General features: G+C 45.2%; 1 protein-coding gene and 1 long non-coding RNA gene across 2 annotated transcripts; one reads left to right on the top strand and one right to left on the bottom strand.

Moving 5' to 3' along the window:
• The first annotated feature begins 504 nt into the window (after positions 1-504).
• On the top strand, positions 505-20,954 carry PSMD11 (proteasome 26S subunit, non-ATPase 11). The gene is made up of 14 exons (XM_079949836.1): positions 505-666; positions 4,063-4,164; positions 4,847-4,971; positions 5,566-5,637; positions 6,591-6,648; positions 8,378-8,572; positions 9,930-10,074; positions 10,613-10,673; positions 11,412-11,474; positions 12,696-12,821; positions 14,418-14,453; positions 16,627-16,678; positions 18,525-18,667; positions 18,775-20,954. The coding sequence occupies exons 1-13, from the start codon at positions 576-578 to the stop codon at positions 18,665-18,667; spliced, it is 1,269 nt and encodes a 422-aa protein (XP_079805962.1). The 5' UTR covers positions 505-575; the 3' UTR covers positions 18,775-20,954.
• On the bottom strand, positions 14,463-16,620 carry LOC307201152. Its single transcript, XR_013832591.1, has 3 exons — positions 16,481-16,620; positions 15,749-16,222; positions 14,463-15,379 (listed from the first exon to the last, which is right to left on the bottom strand). It is a non-coding gene; the product is annotated as an uncharacterized lncRNA (long non-coding RNA).
• Positions 20,955-22,895: the final 1,941 nt, after the last annotated feature.

The raw sequence follows: 22,895 nt of genomic DNA, 5'->3' as shown, positions 1-22,895 counted from the left end.
GGATTCCGATTTCATTGCTGAAAAGAGAGCGGCTGGGGCTCAGGTTATACAGTATATTCATGTGATATATACGGGCTGAGGGGGGGGGAGAGGAAGCTGCACTTTGTGCATGCTCAGAGACATTTTTTGCACTTGCTTTGACATTTTTCACCAGGGCTTTATAACAAAAAAAGCCCCCAACATAATCGGAAAAATACATTTTTTACACAATGTTGGACTACAACTCCCATCATTCCTAGTGAGCAGGACGAGCGGTCAGGGATGATGGGAGGTGTAGTCAAACAACGACTGGACCCATTTGGATGAGTAAGCAGCAACCTGCCGCACTCTGCCTCCTCCGGTCTCCTAGCAACCCCGCACTATCGAGTACTACATTTCCCAGCAAGCATCGCTCCGCCGCGGACGCCGCGACCATAGAGCTAGGAAGGATAAAAGAAAGCACTTTCGTATCTCTATGGTTTCGCGGCACGGAAAAGCCCAAGAGAAGGAAGCGGGGCGAGCGGCTTCCGGCGGAAGTGAGGCCCTGTGGTTCCGGCCGGCGTGAGTGAGCGAGTTTGGGCATTTTTTTTTCCAAGATGGCGGCTGCGGCGGGCTTGGAGTTCCAGCGCGCCCAGTCCTTGCTGAGCACCGACCGGGAGGCCTCCATTGGCATCCTGCACTCCATAGGTGAGGAGCCGGAGGGAAGGGAGTGCCGGCCGTCCTCCGCCGGCTGCCGGGGGCTCCGGCGGGCGCGGGAGGCCGGCGGCAGGGGCGGCTGGCGGCCGGAGCCGCTGCTGACTCACCGTGAGCGGCTCTGAAGGGGGAGAAGGCAGCCGGGGCGGGGAGGGGAGTTGGGGAGCGGGGAGGTTTTCGGGGGGAAGGAGGCTTGGCTTTGTGGGAATGGGGGAGTCCGGGCCGCCTCGGAAACCGGCCGAGGGGTCGGCATCGGAAGGGCCTAGGCAAGCGGAGTGGGGAGGACTCCCCTGGCAGGCTCCCCCTTCCCCAGCCCCTCTCCCATCCCCAGCCTCTTCTTTGTCGTGGGAGGCGAGAACACCGGACTCGGGTTATCCTGAGCTGCCAGGTCTCCCTAATCTTTCCCAGCTGCTCGTCAGGTGCATCCCAGATCTCAGCCTAGGGACAAGGCAGCCATCAAACCCTATCCCGCCCCTCCGAAATCTGATTTAAATCAGAGAGGTAGGAATAAGTTGTTGGGAGGAGAGGCGGGGGGGGGGGGGAGAGAGAGAGAGAGAGAGAAGACTGGCACAGACTTCTGAAAGTGGTTTGTCTCGGTGGGTGCTGCCAGTGGAGAGAAGGAACAACAAAATGGAAGTTGGAGAGGGTGGCAACTTGATGGCATGAGATTCCTGGCTGAAGTAAAGGTAGGAGAGGGAGTTTTGGGGTGGGGGGAGTTGGCCCAACAATAAGCTTCCTAGTGGTTTTTACATGGATCCCGTTTCCCATGCTTTTAGCAGCAACAGGATGTGTAGATGCGAACAAGGGAGTGCTTTGTGATGCCGGTTCTAGGAGATCACAGTTCTCCTCCTAGGAGGAGGTCCGGCTAGGTTCCCTTCCCCTCCCCTGCTCAGTCAGACAATCTCCCTGACAGATGTTATTATTTACTAAAAAAAAATTTTTTTTAAAAGAAAGTGGTGAGTTTTGAGGAAGACGTGATGGAGGTTTGCTGTGGAGTAAGAGGTAGGAGAAGAGGGTAGGTCTGAACAAAGGCTGGGGAGATAACTGGGAGCGATGAATCTGAAGAGGGGTTAGTGGTGAAGAGATTTCATGGGAAAGCAGCATGGGTTGTGTAGTGAGGGTGTTGCCAAATCACCTCAGGAGCATGCCTAACCTCTTTCTTCTCGTGAGAGGGTTAATGCTTGATATTTGCTATAAAAGATAGCATTTTGTGTACACACACCCCATATCTGTTTTAGTAGGGGAAGGAGAACAATTTATGTGCAAGTCATCTCTTACCCAGTAACTAGATTTGAAGGTACAGATAGGTAGCCGTGTTGGTCTGCCATAGTCAAAACAAAATAAAAAAATTCCTTCCAGTAGCACCTTAAAGACCAACTAAGTTAGTTCTTGGTATGAGCTTGTGTGCATGCACAGTTCTTCAGATACACTGTATCTTCAGAGTGTATCTGAAGAAGTGTGCATGCACACGAAAGCTCATACCAAGAACTAACTTAGTTGGTCTTTAAGGTGCTACTGGAAGGAATTTTTTTATTTTGTTTAGATTTGAAGGGTGGGAGTGAGGTACAGGGACACAAAATGTGATGGTTTCTGGGTGGCTTTAAAATGGTATTGCTAAAATTTGTGATGGGTAGGTCATTGTAGCTACTAGCCGTAAGGACTACAGTGGTAACTCGGGTTAGAAACGCTTCAGGTTACAGACTCCTCTAACCCAGAAATAATACCTCGGGTTAAGAACTTTGCTTCAGGATGAGAACAGAAATCACGCTTCGACGGCGTGACAGCAGCAAGAGGCCCCATTAGCTAAAGTGGTGCTTCAGGTTAAGAACGGACCTCTGGAACGAATTAAGTACTTAACCCGAGGTACCACTGTATATGCAATTTTTCTAGGTTCAGAGGCAATGTGCCACTGAGTACCAAATGCTGAGATTGACAACAGGAGATTGCTGTTGCCGTCCTGCCTGCTTGTGGGCTTCTCAGAGTCATCTGGGTAGCCACTGAAAGAAACGATGCTAGGCTATGTGGACAATGTTCATATCTAGGAGGGATTTTCTTATGATGTTCTACAATTTGGACTTTGTTCAAATAAGTAATATGGCTTGGGATTTCTAAAGGCATAACTAGGAAGGTGGGTTTTGGGATCAGGAAGTAGTAATCCATTTTACCTACTGTCAGAACAACTGAAGTTCTCATACAGGTTTGCAGTTTGCATGTGTTGATAGCAGCTGAGAGTGGATCATCTTCCTTCAGTGCACTTCACACAAAGAGCAGAGTAGGGAATCAGGGTGAAACAAAGAAGGCTAGCTGCAATACACCCTTTGAAACAAAGCTTCAACTATAAAAAGTTTAGGAAATGGAATGCCCTTAAAATGTGGGTGTTGTGCCAGGGAACATGAGGACCTCTCTGTTTTGGCCTGCCCCTTGCAAACTCTCCTTTCCTCCTTCCCATATTTTAAAATATATTCTTTTCCTTTCTTAGTTCAAGACTTGAGCTACATTTCTGTAGATCATATTAAATGAAAAAAGCCACCAGACACCATTTCTCTTCCTTCCCCAGACAAAATTAGCCTGAGAACAGCACCTGCTTAGAGGAGCTTTACTTGTCTTAAGATTGACAGTAGGAGCAGAACGTGTGTACAGCGAAGGAAAACTTGATATTGCCCCATGCAAATGCACAAAATTATCTAGTCCTGTAGGTTTTGGTGGAATTCACTCTTGGCTGATGGGAACCATTTGTTCCTTGTGGATTGGGAAGAATTAAACTATGAGAGATGCCTCTTTGCCTAGAAATGTAAGTTTTGGCAAGAAGAAAAGTATTTATATGGCTACCTACTAATGGGGGGATTCCTAAGTAGTTCCATTATAATAGTGTGAAGTAGTTCTTCTGTATTGTTGAAGCCAATATTCTATGCTTAAAAGGCGGTTTGTAGTTTTTCATTCCTTAGTTTATATTTTACATATTGGCAGCTGTATACCGCAGGAAATGGTACTGTGCTGGTTTCTCTGAATACCACTATTTTTTGTGCATGTTCTTTCATGCAAGTGCACTAAAACTAGTGATATAACTACTCTTCTTGGTGTGAAGAGACTTGTTTACAGTATCTGGTGACACGCTAGAGAGCGATGAAGATGCTTTTTCACAGCTGTAGCTGTGTCCACATCGCTGCTGTGATTACATTATGCCAAATATGCTGGATGACACAAAACCGAGCTGCCTCATGTTACTGAATTTCTCTACTCTGTGTCACAAACTCCTAATCGTAATCTGAGAGGCAGGTGCTATGGGATCACAAAAAGCTACCTGATGATTGAGCCAAATTATGCCTGAACAATCCTTGATTAGGTACAGAGGCTTGTCTTAACTTCCAAAAACCTTTTCTTTTTTTCCAGTGAAGCGTGATGTCCAGGAGAACGATGAAGAGGCCGTACAAGTCAAAGAGCAGAGCATCCTGGAACTGGGGAGTCTCTTGGCCAAGACGGGGCAGGCGGAAGGTAAATTCTGTTTTAAAGCAGCTGAATAACACCTAACCGTTTTAATCTGTTTTTAATACTGGGTTTTAATGCCCAGCCTTAGGGTGAAAGGTGGTGAATAACGAATAAGAAAAGGAATAAAAGAATATAATGTCACCTTAGAAAAGTTACTGCTCTCTGAACAGTTACTGCTCTAATGTCACATTTGTGAGGTCTGGAAAAGTATCTCAACAAGAGAAGAATGCTAATTTTGGATTTGGTCACTGTAGACCAAACTAGACATGTAGTCATAAGATGGGTCAGTGTACGCTTGTTTTTCTTTACTAAAAAGTAGCTGCTGGGGGTGGGGAAAGGACCTATGGGGAAAGCATTTAAACTCTCCCCCCCCCCCATGGTTGTTATTTAATAAAAGAAACATACCCACACAAATGCTTATCATGCAGTTAGCACCATAGAGAAGATGGAAAACTGTCCTGAAAAAATGCTACAAGGGAGCATACAGGTAATCCACACCCCCAAAAATAATAATACCAAAGAATTGGAGCCAGTTTGTGTGAATGTTCCTCTTCTGTCTGGAATAATTGGCACTAGATTTTAAACTGTGTGGTCATTGCCACTTCAGGAATGAGCCATTATGCTTCTGTTGTGTTATTGTACAGCTTCAGAACCTGAACTGTGCTTCATAACGTTGTTTTTAATGCAGAACTTGGAGGACTTCTGAAGTATGTGCGCCCTTTCTTAAACTCCATCAGCAAGGCGAAGGCAGCTCGCCTGGTTCGGTCTCTGCTAGATCTTTTCCTAGACATGGAGGCAGCAACAGGACAAGAGGTGAGAATTAAAATTCAAGCAAAACTGTAAACGTGGTGTTTGCAGTCGCTTTCAGGTGTTCTGTTATAGCTGATCCTATTCAGAGGAAGGCACACAGAACTTCATACAAAAGACAATCTCTAGACGGTGGCGGTTGTGCTGGAGCAAGTACTGTAAATGTTCTTGTGACATTTGTAAAATGAGGCTAATGAAATAAACAATATTCACCCTATCATGAAAAAGTGGAAATGGGTTTTTTAAAGTATAGAAGATGACAGAAAATATGCTATCTGAACGATAAACTTGGTCATTTGATTGTCCTTTTTACCCATTGTTGTCTTTTTAATTGTATATATTGCTTGTTTTATGTTGCTATGGCCGTTGGCTAATGCAAATAAAGTTTATTTGTCTAAAAAAAGTGGAAATAGGTTTTTTAAAGTATAGAAGATAACAGAAAATATGCTTAAAATCAATACCAAAGGCATATCTAAGGCAGAGAACTATGCATCGGTCAGGAAAAGCTTGTCAAAACAAAAATCTCTTCCGTTGTTTCTAGAAAGTATAGAGCGCCAGAAAAAAGCAATTTGAATGTGGTTTCTTTCTTTTTCTTTTAAGGTTGACCTGTGTCTTGAATGCATTGAATGGGCCAAATCCGAGAAGAGGACATTCCTGCGCCAAGCTCTGGAGGTAAGGTATGCTGTATATCCATGTGAATTGGTACAGCTAAGTTGTGCACACTGGTCTCTCGTTTATTCCCCGGATTTGGAAACCTGCCATACTACCTGACAGGGCACTGAACCCAGACAACTGTTATCTATTCACGTTCCGCTGCGTTGCTTCGCCGGGTTATTGCTGACGCGTTACCAGGTTTCTCAAATGGTGGTTTTGGGTGTGATAGTTCTGTGCCACCTTTATGCAGATTTGCATCTCGGGGAGTTTTCCTCCCCTGTCTGTGATGCAAACAGTCGACATGTGTTCCCCCTTAACACCCACGGTTGTGCTTGCTATATAGGACTGGTAAAAAAGCAGGTATTTTCCCAGCCTTTCAACGCCGTCTGCATTCATTGATTGATTGATTGATTGATTGATTTTATTTTATTTTATTTGGATTTGGGGATGGAAGATGATCTGGATTAGCCACTGCAGAGAAGTTTGTATTTGACTGCAGATACATTTGTAGTTGTGGATTTCTGCTTCTCGGTCTTTCTGCTCTGTGTGGCTTGGAAATAAGCTTCAGTTATATCCTTTGCTCCTTGGCTCATGTTTCTCCCCCGTTGTGCCTCTTCCTATGTTGGGAACAACTTCCCCTTCAAACTTATTACCGCACGACCATGCATTCTCTGCTGTCCGACTTTACTCTGCATTGCCGTGCAATTCCTCTCAGCAAAGGCCTTGCCTCTTCCGTGGTTCACATATATTGCTTTCCGAGTCAGGAATGAGCAGTCTGTGGCACTCCAACTATTGCCACACTCCAGTTCCCATAACCACTAACCACTGGTCATACGGGCTTGGGCTGATGGGAGTTAAATTCCAACAAGTTCTGGAGGGCGGAAAGTTCCTCATACCTGTCTGAAATAAGTATTTCACATTCATAGAGTTAATTTTCATTGAAACGCATCATTTACCTTTCTCTCTCCTAGGCAAGGCTGGTTTCTTTGTACTTTGACACTAAACGGTATCAAGAAGCATTGCAGTTAGGTAAGTAGATTACCAGCTGGGCACTTCTTTGACCCTATTTTGATTTCATACTGGCTAGAAGGAATAGAGCTCCTTAATACAGTCGTACCTCGTTTTGCGGCCAGGATCCGTTTTGGAGCCCCGGCTGCTAGCCGAAAAGGACGCAGGGCAAAGCGCTGCATCTGAGCACGCTCGCAGAGCGGTTTGCGCATGTGCAAAGTGTGATTTTTGCGCTTCTGCGCATGCGTGAGCTGCAAACCCGGAAGTAACACATTCCGGTAATTCTGGGTTTGTTCACCGGAATGACACTAGACAAGGCGGACGTTCGTGGAAGTATTACTGTATTCACTTGCGTCTTATTCTAAACCTGCTTCATAGAAGTGTGTTCATCGCTTTAGCATCATGTATTGACCAGAATGCTTCAGGGAATTCAGTCTTTGGATTCCAATAAAAACTGTCTGGAACCATATATTTTAATATAAAGTTATAAATATAAATACATGTTTAAAGTTAAACATTTCTGTAGCTTAAGAAACTCAAAGATAAATGCAGAAAACAAATAAATTCATGGAGCATATAGCACAGCGGGCAAAACCAAAGAGTCCTCCTGGATCAGGACAAAGGCCAAAATTACTCACCCTAAATGTTATGTGTTCAGTTCACAGTATCAGCTGTTGGATAAATGGCGATACTTTATTTGGCAACTCCTCAAACTACCTTCCCCATCAAGCTTCGATTCACCTGCTTCTTGTTAAAAGTAAAAATTATGAAGGCGCTCCGTTTTCATTTGACATACCCTTGGCCTTGCATACTTTCCTGGAGGCAGCGTTCAAAACTCTTAATGCAAACAATCGCATTTTGCAAGAAGGAATATCCTTACCGCGTTTAGGAGGCCTCATCGCAGTGACCGTGTCTGCCTGGCGGGACTTCAAAGAGTTAGGCCCTCCTCACCTTGATCCGATCCTTTCATTCTGCTTCCCCATCCATGCTTTCGATTCAGTTTTAAAAGCAAGTGAGGTTCTGCCTCTTCTCTCAGTGTCATAGTGACCCTGAGTTATTCTGATTAACTGACTGAGATCTGAACTCTCCACATGCCCAGAGTTGCGTCACTTAACTCTCTTATTAATGGTGGTATGCATATATACTTAATTACAGTGGCTGATTTTCTATGACCTGATTAGGCAGGTAGGGCAGTGTTGTCTCACGTTAGTTGTCAAAGAACACAGGATTCATTTTCATGCTTAATATGTTAGCTTTGTATGTACCTAACTTTTATCTCCTAATAGCGTTATGTTACTTAATCCTATGAGACAGAACGCCCAGTTTGCTTCATAGTGGAACTGGGGATAGAACCTGCCTTCTCCCATCAAAACTGGACACCGTGGGTGGTATTTTACTCACAGTAGACCCACTGAAATGAGTCAGGTCCATTAATTTCAGTGGGTCTACTCTTGAGTCAAACATAGTTGAATATCACCCTGGCTTTCCACAGACCAGTCTCAGTTCAGCTGACCTGATGTGCTAGCAGAAGCTAACGGGGCTTTTGTTCCTCCTGATCAGCTCTTGTATTTTGTCTGGCGAACAGAAAATCTTGCATTGATCAGGAGAACACAGTGCTGAATTCCTTTCCTTGATATCACAAGTTCTGTTGAGTAGCAAAGATAAATTTTAAGTATTTGAGAGTTCAGAGAGGGGGGCTCCAGAAAGGGATTCTCTGAGACATCCGGCTCCACTGTATGACTTTTGTTAGGCTCACAGCTTTTGCGGGAGTTGAAAAAGATGGACGACAAGGCCCTCCTAGTGGAAGTGCAGCTGTTGGAGAGCAAGACCTACCATGCCTTGAGCAACCTGCCAAAAGCAAGAGCAGCGTTAACCTCTGCCCGAACCACAGCCAATGCAATCTATTGCCCACCCAAGCTGCAGGCGGCGCTGGACATGCAGTCAGGTAAGTCATGCAGGCAGCAGTTGTGTCATACATGCTTGCTGTGTTTGGGATTATTATCCTTTGCCTCGTGCAATAAACACTAGCCGTGGTGTGTTGTGCGAAAATGAGATGCTGCCGCTGTGCTCGTTTGATCATGAGTTTGTAGTCTGTCATAGGACAGGCAGTAGAAGGAAAGAAGATAAATGTGGTTAAATAGATCCTACATTGGAACAATCCACCCAGGGAGCTTTAGAGAATCTTCCCCCTAGGAGGTTTTTAAAAGAAGCTTGGTTAGGTTCTTAGGCCATGTGGCTGAGCTAGGTAATCTGCAGGATCGCTTTCAACTCTCACTCTAGAGATTCCATAGTGAAACCCAAAATACAGGCGTGGGGAAGTCTAGCAAAACAAAAACAGATGAGCTCTTGTCTTAATTGCTGTCTTAACTGATGCACATCATGCAAGATGAAGGCAAAACTGGCCAGAGCTTGGTAGATTTTGGAAAAGCCCCTCAGTTCTCCTTTTGTCAGAGTTAAGCTGAAGTAATTAAATGCAGAAGCAATCAGAGCTGTTAGGACCCCACCCCTTTACAAATGTAGCTTCTTTTGATGTACATTCTTAGATGGTCTCTTTTCCCCAGTGCCTGTGTTAGTCCTTTTTTAAAAAAAAATAATCGTTTTTTCAATACAAACAACAACCGCAAAAGACACATACAACAAAAACCGTAATAAATCCATAATAACAATAACACAATATGACAATTCAGATTTGAATACACTGATATACCTATGATTACACCTTTTTAAACAATATTTTCCCACCTCTCTCTCCTCCCCCTACTTCCCTCCACTATCCACCTTATCACTTAAATATTCGTTCCAGATTTCTTCATATTTATCCATTCTTATTTTGCGTCAACATGCAATTCATTCGTATGTAGCTAGTCTGTCCATATTATCAATCCATGTGCTCAATGGAATCTTTTTGCCGCTCTTCCAATTCATCAAAACAAGTTTTTTTGCTTCTAATACTATTTTATATTAGGTGCCTGTGTTAGTCCTTTAATTTTTCATGGCTGTGCCTCTCCCCTCTTACCTTTGGGCAACCGCTAAAACCAGTTCAGTTGCAACCCTTGAAATTATGCATTGGGGAACTGATGCCAATTAGCTTGCATTAGTGCAGAATTTGAGGACTGGCTGAACTGATGCAGCCCTCTTGATAACATTGATTTTCTTTTGTCAGAAAGGGAGGGGCAGGGGAGAAATGACCCTTCGAGACAGTCTCTCCCTATAAGGACCGATAAGTAGGACTTTGCTTCCATCCTTCCCGGCGAAACTGGATGCTCTAACCTGGTCCTTGTGTTTACCTTCCCTTCTAACAGGCATCATTCATGCAGCGGAAGAAAAGGACTGGAAGACGGCATATTCCTATTTTTACGAGGCATTTGAGGGTTACGATTCCATCGACAGCCCCAAAGCTATCACGGCGTTGAAATACATGCTGCTGTGCAAGATCATGCTGAACTTGTATGTGGCCAATTATATCGCAAAAGGAATGCAAATAGCCCCTTGTGTCCCCCCCTTTTTTTCAGCAGTCATTTGGGTCAAGACACATGCTCTGGTATTAGATGAAGCACCGGGATCCTTAACTGGCATAATTCATGAGTGTCAAAGCTTGCAGAAGGGAGACAAGAATGCAGGGGGCAGTGGAAAGAAAGAAAGAAAGAAGGATTAAGGGTCGTAGGAAGGGGTAGAGATAACCAGCATACTAGTCATTGTCTCTCTCAGCTGTAAATCTTGTTCAGGCCTCTTTGGTACATGGAAATGGCACTGCCACAAGAAGGCAGCCTGGATTTCTTAAACCTTCTGTCTTTATGGAGGCCAGGCAGTGCTTCCCTTCATTTGAAGGAAGAAGATCCTTGGGAGGGTGAAAAGGCCACTAGATTCTGAGTTCCCAGTTTTTCTAACTGAATGGATGTATAAGTGCCTTGCTTATAATGAGCTCTGCTAACAGCCAGGGACATGATGAATCAACATCTCTCATTTTATATTCTGTCCTTTTCAGGCCTGAAGATGTGCAGGCCTTGGTGAGCGGGAAGCTTGCATTGCGGTATGCAGGCAGACAGGTACAGAAACGCCGATCTACCTTTTTTGTCCTTGAGTCTTTTGATCCCATCTCCCACCGTTAATATTTCAGTGAATTGGGCTGCCTTGCAGATGGGTCTCTGAAGTAGGGAGCGTTTGGAAGACTTGAGGTGCTGCGCAATTGCATCTTGAGGGTCTCTGCTTCCCAAGCTAGGGTTCTTCTGTCTCGGTCGCTTGTTCTTTACAGCTGTATACAGTGGTGCCCCGCAAGACGAATGCCTCGCAAGACGGAAAACCCGCTAGACGAAAGGGTTTTCCGTTTTGGAGGCGCTTCGCAAAACGAATTTCCCTATGGGCTTGCTTCGCAAGACGAAAATGTCTTGCGAGTTCCTGCGGGTTCCCCCCTTTTTTCTAAGCCGCTAAGCCGCTTATCAGTTGATCCGATAAGCCGCTAAAAGCCGCTAATAGCGCTAATCCGCTAAGCCGTCAATGGGCTTGCTTCACAAGACGAAAAACTGCTAGACGAAGAGAATCGCGGAACGGATTCTTTTCGTCTTGCGAGGCACCACTGTAGTCTGTTTCTTCTGTGATATAGCAGCTGTTTTGCTTTGAGTGAGGATGGAATTAGAACAGATACTTAGCATTCTAGTTGATGTCCTTTCCTGAATTTCCCCCTGACTCCTGGGAAGTATTTTTCTCAAGTGCGAGTGCTGCAAACGCAACCTGCTGTTCACGTGGCCCAGAAAATGCTAACAGTGGCTCCTCTCTCTCCCTCACAGACAGAAGCTCTAAAATGTGTGGCACAGGCTAGTAAGAATAGATCACTGGATGACTTCAAAAAGGTGAGTAGGCACAATGGGGAATAGGCTAATTATTCTTCGACTAGGTGGTTGATTAATAGGCTTAAAAACTGAACTTTCACATGGAGGGGCAGTAGATCTCTGCATACTTGGGGAGAATGAGGGGAAGGGCATTTTCACATCTGACTGGCCACTGTTGGACAAAGAGAGGCTGTGGCCTCATCCAGTCCTGTTCACTCAGCTGTTCCACTGAGTTCAGTTAGTGCCTACTCTCAGGAAAGTGGATGTAGAGTGTTGCAACCTTTCCTGCTTTGTTTCTTGGTTCTTAAAAATAGGAAGAGTGGAAATATCCGGAGTAGTGGTGTTTGTGATGGATTGGATCTTAACATGAGTGGAAATTAGGTTTATTATTATTTAACTAAATTTGTATACAGTGGTACCTCAGTTTTCGAACGTAATGCAGAGGGCAGTCTGCAAATTTCATTGAGAAACACTCAGCAGAAGCTGTTTGACTTCCGAGGCATGCTCAAAAACGGAAGCATTTACTTCTGGGTTTACGGCGTTTGAAAACCGAAACGTTTGGTAACAGAGACATCCGAAAACCGAGGTACCACTATACCACCCTATACCCGTAGATCTCAGGGCGGTTCACAACAGAAAATCACAATATAAAAAACAGAAAATACATAATAAAAACAACCCAATAATCCCTCCTTCCACAACACACTTTAAAAGGGTAACAGATGTAAATCAACTGAAGTCCTAGGAAAATTTTTGCTTGGTGAAAACACTTCTTTTGTGTTAAGAGTTCCAGAGTGGCAACTGCTCCCCGACGTTTCCAGTAACTGGGCTAAGGATGGGTAAAAACATGGGGGGGGGGGGGATGAAGAGCAAGCCGTGTGTTTATTTTATTTCGTTTTAGTCCAAGTTAGATGTGAAGAAACTTGCACAGAGGGTGAATGGTATTCCCAGAGGTCAAGGACTGGAGTTTCAGGCCTCTGCATAGCTTCCACTCTCACCTAAGATTAGTAGACATTTTTTTAAAAAATTGTACATTGCCGAAGCACCTGCAAATATGCACAATTCTTCTTTTCTTGGAACAGGTGCCTTGATTCTATTAAATGCAGCATAAACACAACCCTGTATAATATTAGACACAAATAGTCTCAGAATGATTCCAGGGAGCCTTCACTCCCTTGGCCCTAAGAATGGTTGCAGCCTCGCCCTCTGTGCTCATTGCTGAATTATTCCAATCTTTCACAGGCTCTGAAAGATTATAAAGTGGAACTCAGGGATGACCCCATCATCAACACGCATTTGGGCAAACTCTATGATAACTTATTGGAACAAAACCTGATCCGGGTCATTGAGCCTTTCTCCAGAGTTCAGGTAAGAAGCACTGGAAGAGGTTCCTTTCTCATCTTTTCAGCCTCCATGAGGTTGGCGGTCATCTACTTGGATTTCACAGTTAAATTTTCAAAACAACCATTACCATGCCCAATGCCAAAAGTATTGGCAGAAACAGCAGGCTGTTTTCAAAACCCTGTGTGCAGATCTTTCCTTTGCATTTCTCGAGAGTGTGGTAAAACATTCTCTTACACTATTGGTTAGGCTCTGGAGTAGTATAACTGGAATTGCAGGGGAGAAAAAGAGAGATGGGGGAGCTCTAAGTGGTTTGAGTCATTGATTGACAGTTCCAGGGGTCCTGGATTTCTTCTGCTGCTTCCAAATTCTGCAGTGACATTTGTTATTAAAGGTAATGGTTAAAAGTTGCAGATCCCTACATTTTAAGAATTGATTACTCTGACTAAGCCTGTTTGTATGACTTGTGTAAGATGGTTTGCTGATAAACAGGTTGGGTATCGTATTTTTCGCTCCATAAGACACACTTTTTCCCTCCTAAAAAGTAAGGGGAAATGTGTGCGCGTCTTACGGAGCGAATGCAGGCGGGAGGCTCTGCTCAGCTCTCTCTTTAAAGAGCCGCGTGGAGCATGTGTGCGGCTCTTGGGGGCTTTTCCCTGAGAAGGGAGAAGGGCAGCCCATCGGTCCCTTCTCCCACTTTGCGGAAAAGCCCCCAAGAGCCACACACACGCTCTGTGCGGCTCTTGGGGGCTTTTTCCTGAGGAGGGAGAAGGGGCTGATGTGCTCCTCCGCCTGCAGCCTCCCGTCTGCATTCGCATCTGAGATACATACAGGCTCTGCTCAGCGCTCCCTTTAAAGAGCTGCGCGGAGTGTGTGTGTGGCTCTTGGGGGCTTTTCTGTGAGGTGGGGGAAGGGACTGACGGGCTGCCCTCTGTCCTGTCCCCCACCTCCCGGAAAAGCCAGCAAGAGCCGCTGCCATGCTCTGCTCAGCGTTCCCTTGTAAGGGCTCCCTTTCGTCCCTCATCCCGCTTTGCTGGGAAGCCAGCAGAAGAGGCGCTGCGTAGCTATCGCTCTTGCTCTGCTGGCTTCTCAGCGAAGCGGGGGGAAGGACGGAAGGGTTTAAAGCAAGAAAAGCGAGAGCCGCTTACATGCTCTGTGCAGAATATTTTTTTTCTTGCTTTCCCCCTCTAAAAACTAGGTGAGTCTTATGGAGCGAAAAATACGGTAATTTGAGGGCCATAGAATGGGTTGGAGACCTTGACTGACATTTCTTCATGTTAAGAACTAAATTTTTAATTTTTTAGAAAAGCACTTACTGTGGATGACTGCTGGTCTTTGTACTGGACTTTAGGTTATATCTAGTATTGCATTTTAGAGAAAGTAATGCAGATTTAATCAAGAGGTTACTGGAAATAAATGGATAATGCGAGCGACTTGAACTGTGTGTTAAGTTAAAATGAGTGGAATTGGCTGCTGGCATGAGACTGTCCTAAAAGGTGTCAGAATCTACACAGCTGTTGCATACTGACTGCCTCTTCAGCTAAGTGTAGCAAATGAAAACCATAACACGTGTATTTGTTACTTTCGAATCGTGTTGGCACTCGTTCTCAATTTCTTTTGCAGATTGAACACATATCTAGCCTTATCAAGCTGTCAAAGGTAAGAGCATGGATGCAACAGACTACGTAAGCTTGCATGTACATGAACAGCTCTGAATGTTCCTGTTAGTAGTTAGGAGTTGCTAAAAAGAAGGGGCCTACCTGCTGCCATAAAGTTCAGGGAAGAGAGAGCAGAGCAGGCATTAAACTGCATTTAAACTTTTGTTAAACTTCTGTAATTGGTTGTTTGTGAAACTGACAAAAAATGACAGTATGATGCTATGATCTTCATGTATAATTTCATAGGGAGGAAATAATCCCAAGAGTCTTAAATTTAATAAAGCAAATTTATTCAATCAGTGCTGAGAATGAGACATTTATAAGAAAGTCCTGTCATCTGAGGGTGTCATAAGTTCAACCTATTCTATATATTGTGATGTTCCAGTTGCCAGATTATAATAGATTTATGGCATAATAAGCACCATAATAAAATGGTCATTATTTAACACTTGATAAATTGTCAAACTGCCTGGAAGCCAATAAGCCCCCCTAACACCAGTATTTTCAGCTAAATTGTACAAATACAGTACAGAATCTTAAGAGGAAGTAGAATTAAAATTGAATTGATGGAGAAATAATTTCACAAAGGAAAAGTAAACATCTGTTATCGTATATATGAAGACAATAAAGAAATAAGTGGGGGGAAAGATTAGAAATGTGACAGGCAAAAAAGTGAAAAGAAATATTTATGACAAATTCAGCTTTATTACCATGTGTGTGTTACGCAACTGGTATTTAACCATGCTTAACAAAAATATACCCATAAATTAGTGGAACATGAAGAAAATGTGGGAGAAAGTCACAGATTATGTTGTTGTTTTATGGACATGCAAAAAGATTTGAATGTTTTTTGGAGGGAGATAGTGTATGCAAGAAATAATTGGGTACCTCATACCAAGGAACCCTTGAATAAGATTTTTGGCACATCTTGAAGAACATGTGGGGACCGTGGGTGGCGCTGTGGGATAAACCACAGTGCCTAGGACTTGCTGATCGAAAGGTCGGCGGTTCGAATCCCTGCGCAACAGGGTGAGCTCCCGCCGTTCGGTCCCAGCTCCGGCCCACTTAGTTCGAAAGCACCCCTAAGTGCAAGTAGATAAATAGGGACCGCTTTCTAGTGGGAAGGTAAACGGCGTTTCCGTGTGCTGCGCTGGTGCTGGCTTGCCAGATGCAGCGTCATCACACTGGCCACGTGACCCGGAAGTGTCTTCGGACAGCGCCGGCTCCCAGCCTCTTGAGCGAGATGAGCGCGCAACCCTAGAGTCGGTCACGACTGGCCCTGACGGGCAGGGGTACCTTGAAGAACATGTGAGGTCAGAGCATCATAATTTTAGTCAAAAAAATTAAACTGTTGCCAAACAGTCATAGTGCTAACAGAATGAGAATGGTTTAATAAAATTTGATACCTTGCCACAATGACAGCATTAATTGAAATGGCACATTTAAGGGAAGGAATACAAACAATTTGATAATCTCTCTCCCCCCCCCCCTTCCCTTTATAAAACACATGGAAGAACAACATAAACTTGAATTGTTTAAAACCTTTTTTAATTTCTGTTATAATCAGCAGCTTATATAGAGAGCTTTAAGCCTCAGAAAATATATTTACACATAAATTAACAGTTTTACTATATGGTTTAGATGCATGTCATAAATGTTGTGTATATTAGAATGAAATATGTAATGTCTTTTGCGTCCGTTGTTCAGTTCAGTGCTAAGAGTGTGAGAGAGACTTGGGAGTTTTTTTGTGTGGAGAAAAGAGCAGGAACTCTTGCTGTCACTAGAAGAAGAAGAAGAGTTTGGATTTGATATCCCGCCTTTCACTCCCTTTAAGGAGTCTCAAAGCGGCTAACATTCTCCTTTCCCTTCCTCCCCCACAACAAACACTCTGTGAGGTGAGTGGGGCTGAGAGACTTCAGAAAAGTGTGACTAGCCCAAGGTCACCCAGCAGCTGCATGTGGAGGAGCGGAGACACGAACCTGGTTCCCCAGGATTACGAGACTAACGCTCTTAACCACTACACCACACTGGCACCACACTAGAGCATATGTGAGGCACCTCTAGGTGGTTTATTTCAAGATTACTATCCCAGGAACAGCAAAACTTCAGGCTGGCAAAACCAGCTGGTCCATCGTTGGCTCTAAGAAGCTGATCGTCTCCTGGTTCTCTTTCAGGCCGATGTGGAAAGGAAACTCTCTCAGATGATCCTGGACAAGAAATTCCATGGTAAATCCCCTTCCCTTTGGCAAATGTGAAAGAGTTATGCCCACCACAGTCTTGGGTTGCTTGTCCTGCCTTGCTTCCCCACCTCCAAGAACGTGATGTGTATGAACAAGAGCTTAGATGTGCCAGAGGACAAATGAAAGAGGGGTTGTATTTAGGGTTGAGGGACGCAGGTGGCGCTGTGGGTTAAACCACAGAGCCTAGCACTTGCCGGTCAAGGTTGGCGGTTCGGAAACCCGCGACGGGGTGAGCTCCTGTTGTTCGGTCCCTGCTCCTGCCAACCTAGCAGTTCGAAAACACGTCAGAGTGCAAGTAGATAAATAGGTACCGCTCCGGCAGGAAGGTAAATGGCGTTTCCATGCACTGCTCTGGTTCGCCCGAAACGGCATAGTCATGCTGGCAACATGACCTGGAAGCTGTACACTGGCTCCCTTGGCCAAGAAAGCGAGATGAGCGCCGCAACCCCAGAATCAGTCATGACTAGACCTAATGGTCAGGGTTCCCTTTACCTTTACCTATTTATGGTTACCTGATCTTCCTGGGGACAGTCCCTGGGTTTGCAAATCTGTCCCTGACAAATTCCGTCCCCAGAATGTCCCCAGATTAGCAAATCTGTCCCCGGGAAACGTGGCAGCGGCAGCCTCAGCAGCCCAGAGTCAGCCTGGTAGCACAGTTGGCTCTGGCTGGCTTCAGGAGCTGCTCGCTGCCGCCGCCACTGCCGAGGGGGAACCAGGGACGTCCAGTGGTACAGATCTCCTGCCCCCTTCTTCCTTTGTTTTGACAGATCGGGGGAGGCTCAGGAACCGCAGGCGGGCGGCCGTTGCCCAGGAGGGGCGCAAGGCGCACAGTTTCTCTGCCTGGCAAGGTGCAAAGCCCTTTCACACCCTGTGAAACATAAATGTGCAGAGTTTTTTAAAAACTGGGAAACAGCCGCCCACCTGCGACTCCCAAGCCTCCCCTGATCAGTCAAAACAAAGCGGAAAGGGGGCCAGGAGATCAGGGAAGGCTCGGGAGTCACAGGCGGGCAGTGCGCCATTGCCCAGTTTTTTTAAAACTGCGCATTTATGTTTCACAGGGTGCGAAAGAAGGGCTTTGCACCTTTATACAATATGCATGTGTGCTTGGGCCCAGGGTCTTTTGCCTCACCATCCCCACTACTGACTCCCTGTTGCTACTCAGCTTCAAAAAAAAAAAAAAGTGTCTCCGGATTCATTGAAAAAAATCTGGTAACCATAGTTCTATTAGACCTGAGGAGCTTCACACCTTTGGGGGTTCTTCATTATCCATATCTTAACATGTGCTGGTTGAGGCTGGCACCTTTCGTATCTGGCTTACTGTACTTTTCTGTGTATAAGACAATGTTTTTTTCTGCTGTAAAATGTAAAAAATGGGGGGGGGGGTCGTCTTACATATGGATAGTACAAGGAGGGACGGGCAATTGGTTGCAGCCGCAAGCAGGAGCTTTTATGCAGCAATTTGGTGGCTTAGGATCGGCTGCTGCTGTGGCAATTGTGCGTGCGATTGCTTGCTGCTGGCGGCGTGAGGGCAGTTTTGATTGTCAGCGTATTTCAGTCGTGTGAGTGATTTTCAGCACCCCCCCCCCCAAAATAAGCTCAACAGCTCTGGACAGTCCTCCCCCCCAAAAAAGCTCAACAACTCTTTGCCATCTCCTCCCATTTTCTTAAATTGGAGACCCCAAAAATCGGGGTAGTCTTATACACGGGGGCTTGTTATACACGGAAAAATAAGGCATTTGTGCTGTTTTGTTGGGGAAACGGTCACTTGAGGGGTAGATCAGTTTGCGCCCCGTTACTCGAGAGGCCTAACGGGAGCTTTTCTCTTTTGCCAGGGATCCTCGACCAAGGCGAAGGCGTCCTGATTATTTTTGATGAACCGCCTGTAGACAAAACGTACGAAGCTGCTCTGGAGACCATTCAGAATATGAGTAAAGTAGTGGATTCGTTATACAACAAAGCCAAAAAGCTAACATAGGTGAGGGGCTCTTTACAGTGTGAGCTGTGACAGATTTTGCATCCCCCCGAGAGGGTCGTTCAGTTGAATGACGTGGCTCCATCTATCTTTCTTTCTTTTTCTTGCAGAGTTGGGAACTGTTGGCTGTTGCTTTGGAGAGTTGGTGCGTGAAACCTTTTGGGGGGGTGGGACAAAAGGCTAGAAGACTGGTGGGGTGTTTTTTGTTCCCCACCCCCCCTTTTGCTCTTACTTCTCACTCGGAAAGTTTTAAGACTTCCTCATCTGATCCATCTTGTCTATACGATTGTGTGTTCCAGTTTCCATGTAACCTTTTACCTGCTGAACTTTGTACTGGGATGGGGAAATAATAATGTTTAAAATAATAAAAAAGGAGAGTTTCTTGGGGGTGGGGGGGAAGGGAGCAGCGGCAGTATCCTAAATAAAAGGAGAGAGGCTTATGCTACCTTTAAAAAAAAACAAAAAAACTGCTTCCCATTTTCTTGAGGGCGGCAGAAGGGTGGGCCAAGTCTTTTGACACTGGTAGGAACCCAGCCGCCAAAAGCACCTCCATACATCCACAAAATTCCTACACAGAAGGCATTTTCCATGTACACTGTAGCATAACATGACTGTACACATGTGTACATGCCCTGGGAAGCTGTGGCTGATTGCAGCTTCTCAGCATGCGCATGCACAGCAAAAAAAGAAAAAGCTATCTGTGAGTTTGTGTGTGTGTTTCTCCCACAAACTCTCTTTGTAGTCTTGCATTCCATGTAGGAATTTTGTCATCTGTGAAGTGGCCAGTTAGAAAGCGGGAGTTCCCTTAACCTTGTGTCCCGAATACAGAGATTTCAGGCAGCCAAAGCGAGACCAGTTTGCTAATCCACAACAACAACAACCACAACTGCTGAAATGTCAGCGAAAAGAATTTTAGGCCTCCAGCCACCTTAAAAACTCCCTCTTGAATTCTTAGGCCTTAACAGATAGGAGCCCGCTTGAATACGTTTTCCCACGGTCATAAAAAGAGCGAGAGATGGCCCAAGTCACTTTTGAACGGTGGCTCCGAAGGTTTCCTGGCTCTGTACTGCATGCCGTTTGTCCTTTATTATTGTTGTTTTTTTAAAAAGGCTAGAAATTTACTTGCCTTTTAACTTCACAACAAGATATGCTGTTGGAAAGAACTGAACTTCTGTACGATATTAATATTTTTTTTTAAAAAAACCAACAACTGCAGATTGGTCTTATTTTCAGCTGGCCGTCTTTAGGCCACCCAGAGGCTTTTAAAACTGTTTTCCACCCCTTGAACATCCAAAATGAGACGGATGAGCCGTTCTAGGCAGAGGGCAGGGCTGCACATGACACCAGCCGCGGGGATGCCACCAAAAGCGGCATATTACCCTAGCAGCTCTCCTGCATCCATATATTGAGATCTAGGAGGATTTGCCGCAAGACTCAAGTGTGGTTACTTTGGGTTTCCCCACCACTGCACTCAGTGGTGTGGACTGGGGAAGGGGAGATTGCAATGTGTTGAGCACTCTTAAAACTAGATCAGCAATTGTGGTGGTCCCAGGGCCAAAAGCCTCCTGAAACTTGCCAGCCTGGAAGTAGGGTGTGTGTGTAGAGGAAGCAGTGTCTGTGGCAGTCCACCGTGGGGAATAATTAAAAGAAAGAGATCCTGGCTTGCCACTCTTTATCATCATCTCAAAGTAATCTTCCAGGAAAGCTAGTTACTGACCCTAGACCAGGATCCTTGCCCCTTCAGCATCACTTAACTGACATTTTTGCGGCAGGTCTAAACAGTGTAGTGCCAACGCCACAATTTTGTTCAAGCCCAGGGGAACATGAGGGTGGTGTTCTTGTGTGGAAGAGGCAGGGGGCTATTAACCCTGGCGTTATGTCATTGAACGATGAAGTATATTTAAGGTGTTAACCGGCATCTGAGTAGCGCAACCTTCTGCATCGCCATTTCCTTTCTGTGCTTTCTCACACTTTTTTTCCCTTCCCATTTTGCAAAACTCCCATGCCACAAAATATTTTTTGCATTCGCATGAAATCTCTCTCAACTGGCTGAACCTTCCTCCCCCTCTCCCCCCAATGTTCTCCCTTTATTTTGTCCTTCCTGCACTCTATAATCTTCCTCTCCGTCTCAGCCAGTCCAGATGTTCTGGGGAAGAGATTTTTTTTTTTTTGGTCTTGGGGAGGGTTTTGGCACCATGAATTCAAATGTACAAATGGTTCACGCTAACACACACCAGGTATATCTGATGTTCAGATGGCATACAAATAAAAAAAAAACCTTTTTCAAAAAGACTCGTCTCTTGTCTTCAGCCGCAGAGGAGCAACATAAGACCAACGTCCACAGCATGATGTGACTTTGTTGGCTATCCCCTGTAGCTGGTCTTCCTTACACAGCAGGAAGTCCTCCTTACAACAGTATTCCTTAGTGACAACCTTCTTGCAGTCAGCCGTCATCTCTGTCAAGCTGCTATTGACTCTCGTCCCATGTTCAGACAATGGCCCATAGGGAACTGTTTAGTGGCTGCCTGGGAACAGCAGAGTGGTCTTCTGCATGCACTTTTTTTATCCGGCTCTGCAGTTGAAGCAGCATTAACAGGCAATAGTGCTGGTATAGCAGCTGAGAACATGGTAGGAAGATTCTACTCCTAATCTCATCTGTGCCATAAGCTCACTGTGGGAGCTTTTGGGAACCCCCTGTGCCTCAGCCTTGCACCCCATCAGAATAATAGGGTGGGTATCTTCTTAAGGGTTGGAAAGATGATTGACAGCACGTCTGAAACACTTTACAGTGGAACCTCGGGTTGCGAATGTGATCCGTGCAGGAGGCACGTTTGCAACCCACAGCATTTGCAACCCGCAGCGCTGCGTCTGTGCGGGTTGCGATTCGGCGCTTATGCGCAAAGCGTGATTTAGTGCTTCTGCGCATGTGCAAGCGCCAAAACCCAGAAGTAACCCGTTCCGGTACTTCCTGCTTCGCCGTGGTGCGCAACCCGAAAACGCATAACCCGAGACACCACTGTATATGCTCAAAATGATACCGTACTGAGTGTTTAAAGTGTACACTCCTCTGAAGTCCCAGCTTTCCCTGTTCTTTAAAACACCGATAACAAATCTGCCTTTTCAAATATAAATGCAGAGATGAAGAACATACGGCAGGTTAAACTGTACTGCCGTCATCTTTGCAATTTCTCACACATTTTGATACAGGACAAAATGTCAGTAGGCTTAGCTACCAAGCATCATTCTGTCTTGTTAGTCAGTGGTTGGAATGAAATTCTTTACCTCGTCCAGTTTGCCATTGATTTGACCTTGAACACATGTGGACACGCAGGAGCCCAGTTGGTAGCCATCAGCGCTTTTCCCTCTGCTGTTAAGAATTCTTGGCTATTGGGAGCAAGCCACCGCTGTCCCTTCTGGGTGGCAAATATCGTACAACCCCACACCCCTCTTCCTAACTGCTGCTTACTGGGATTTCTGCACATTGTGATTAAGTAGCAATTTGTTTCTCAGCAGCCAGCATTTGGCAGGGGATTCAAAGATGGTTGCAAAAGTCCATTAAATGCATGCATTGTTTGCATTTCTGTTTCTGTTGTAAATGCAGGAACTAATGGCAAGAATGAAGTATGCATTAGAAGCAAAAGCGGGGGGGGGGGGCGGAACGGCAGGTCTGGTTTCAAGTGTAAGCTCCCTACTCTAACTTTCCTATCCAACATTCTCATGTGCCCTGCTTTTGATCATCAACCATGTCGTAGTGAGTGGGCTTGCATGTTCCTGTGATCCTTGTGAGCAAAGCTGTTGGGAATCTTGTACTCCCAGCAGGGTCACCCAAGGGGGTAAGGTCAAAGGGAAGGAGCTAGACAAAGAATGATCCAAGAAGTCCTCAATGGCAGAACAGGAGGATGATAAGAAGCGGTATGTTACAACGGCTGTGAAGGCAGATGAAGGCTGCAGCAGATAGAAATCTACCGGTTTGTTGTGACAACTGATGCCATCAGAACAGAGCCCTACTGCAAAGACTGTGTTGGTCATTATTCACTGAGCTACACACATAAAACAAATTCACGCACAGGCGTCTTCCAAACCCACTGTGGAAGGACGTGTGGTTCCAGAATTGGCCTCCATAGTCACTTGCGGACTCATTTGATTAATGGGCTAATACTAAAATGAGGCTGCATTTTAACCCATATTTTAATTAACTCTTTTTTTCTTCTTCCTATTGCGTTTTATTGTA

This window comes from Podarcis cretensis (genome assembly GCF_951804945.1).
Source record: "Podarcis cretensis genome assembly, chromosome: 13".
NCBI classification, from domain to species: domain Eukaryota; kingdom Metazoa; phylum Chordata; class Lepidosauria; order Squamata; family Lacertidae; genus Podarcis; species Podarcis cretensis.
Note: the sequence above shows the minus strand (reverse complement) of the source record. Positions and strands in the feature narration are given on the sequence as shown.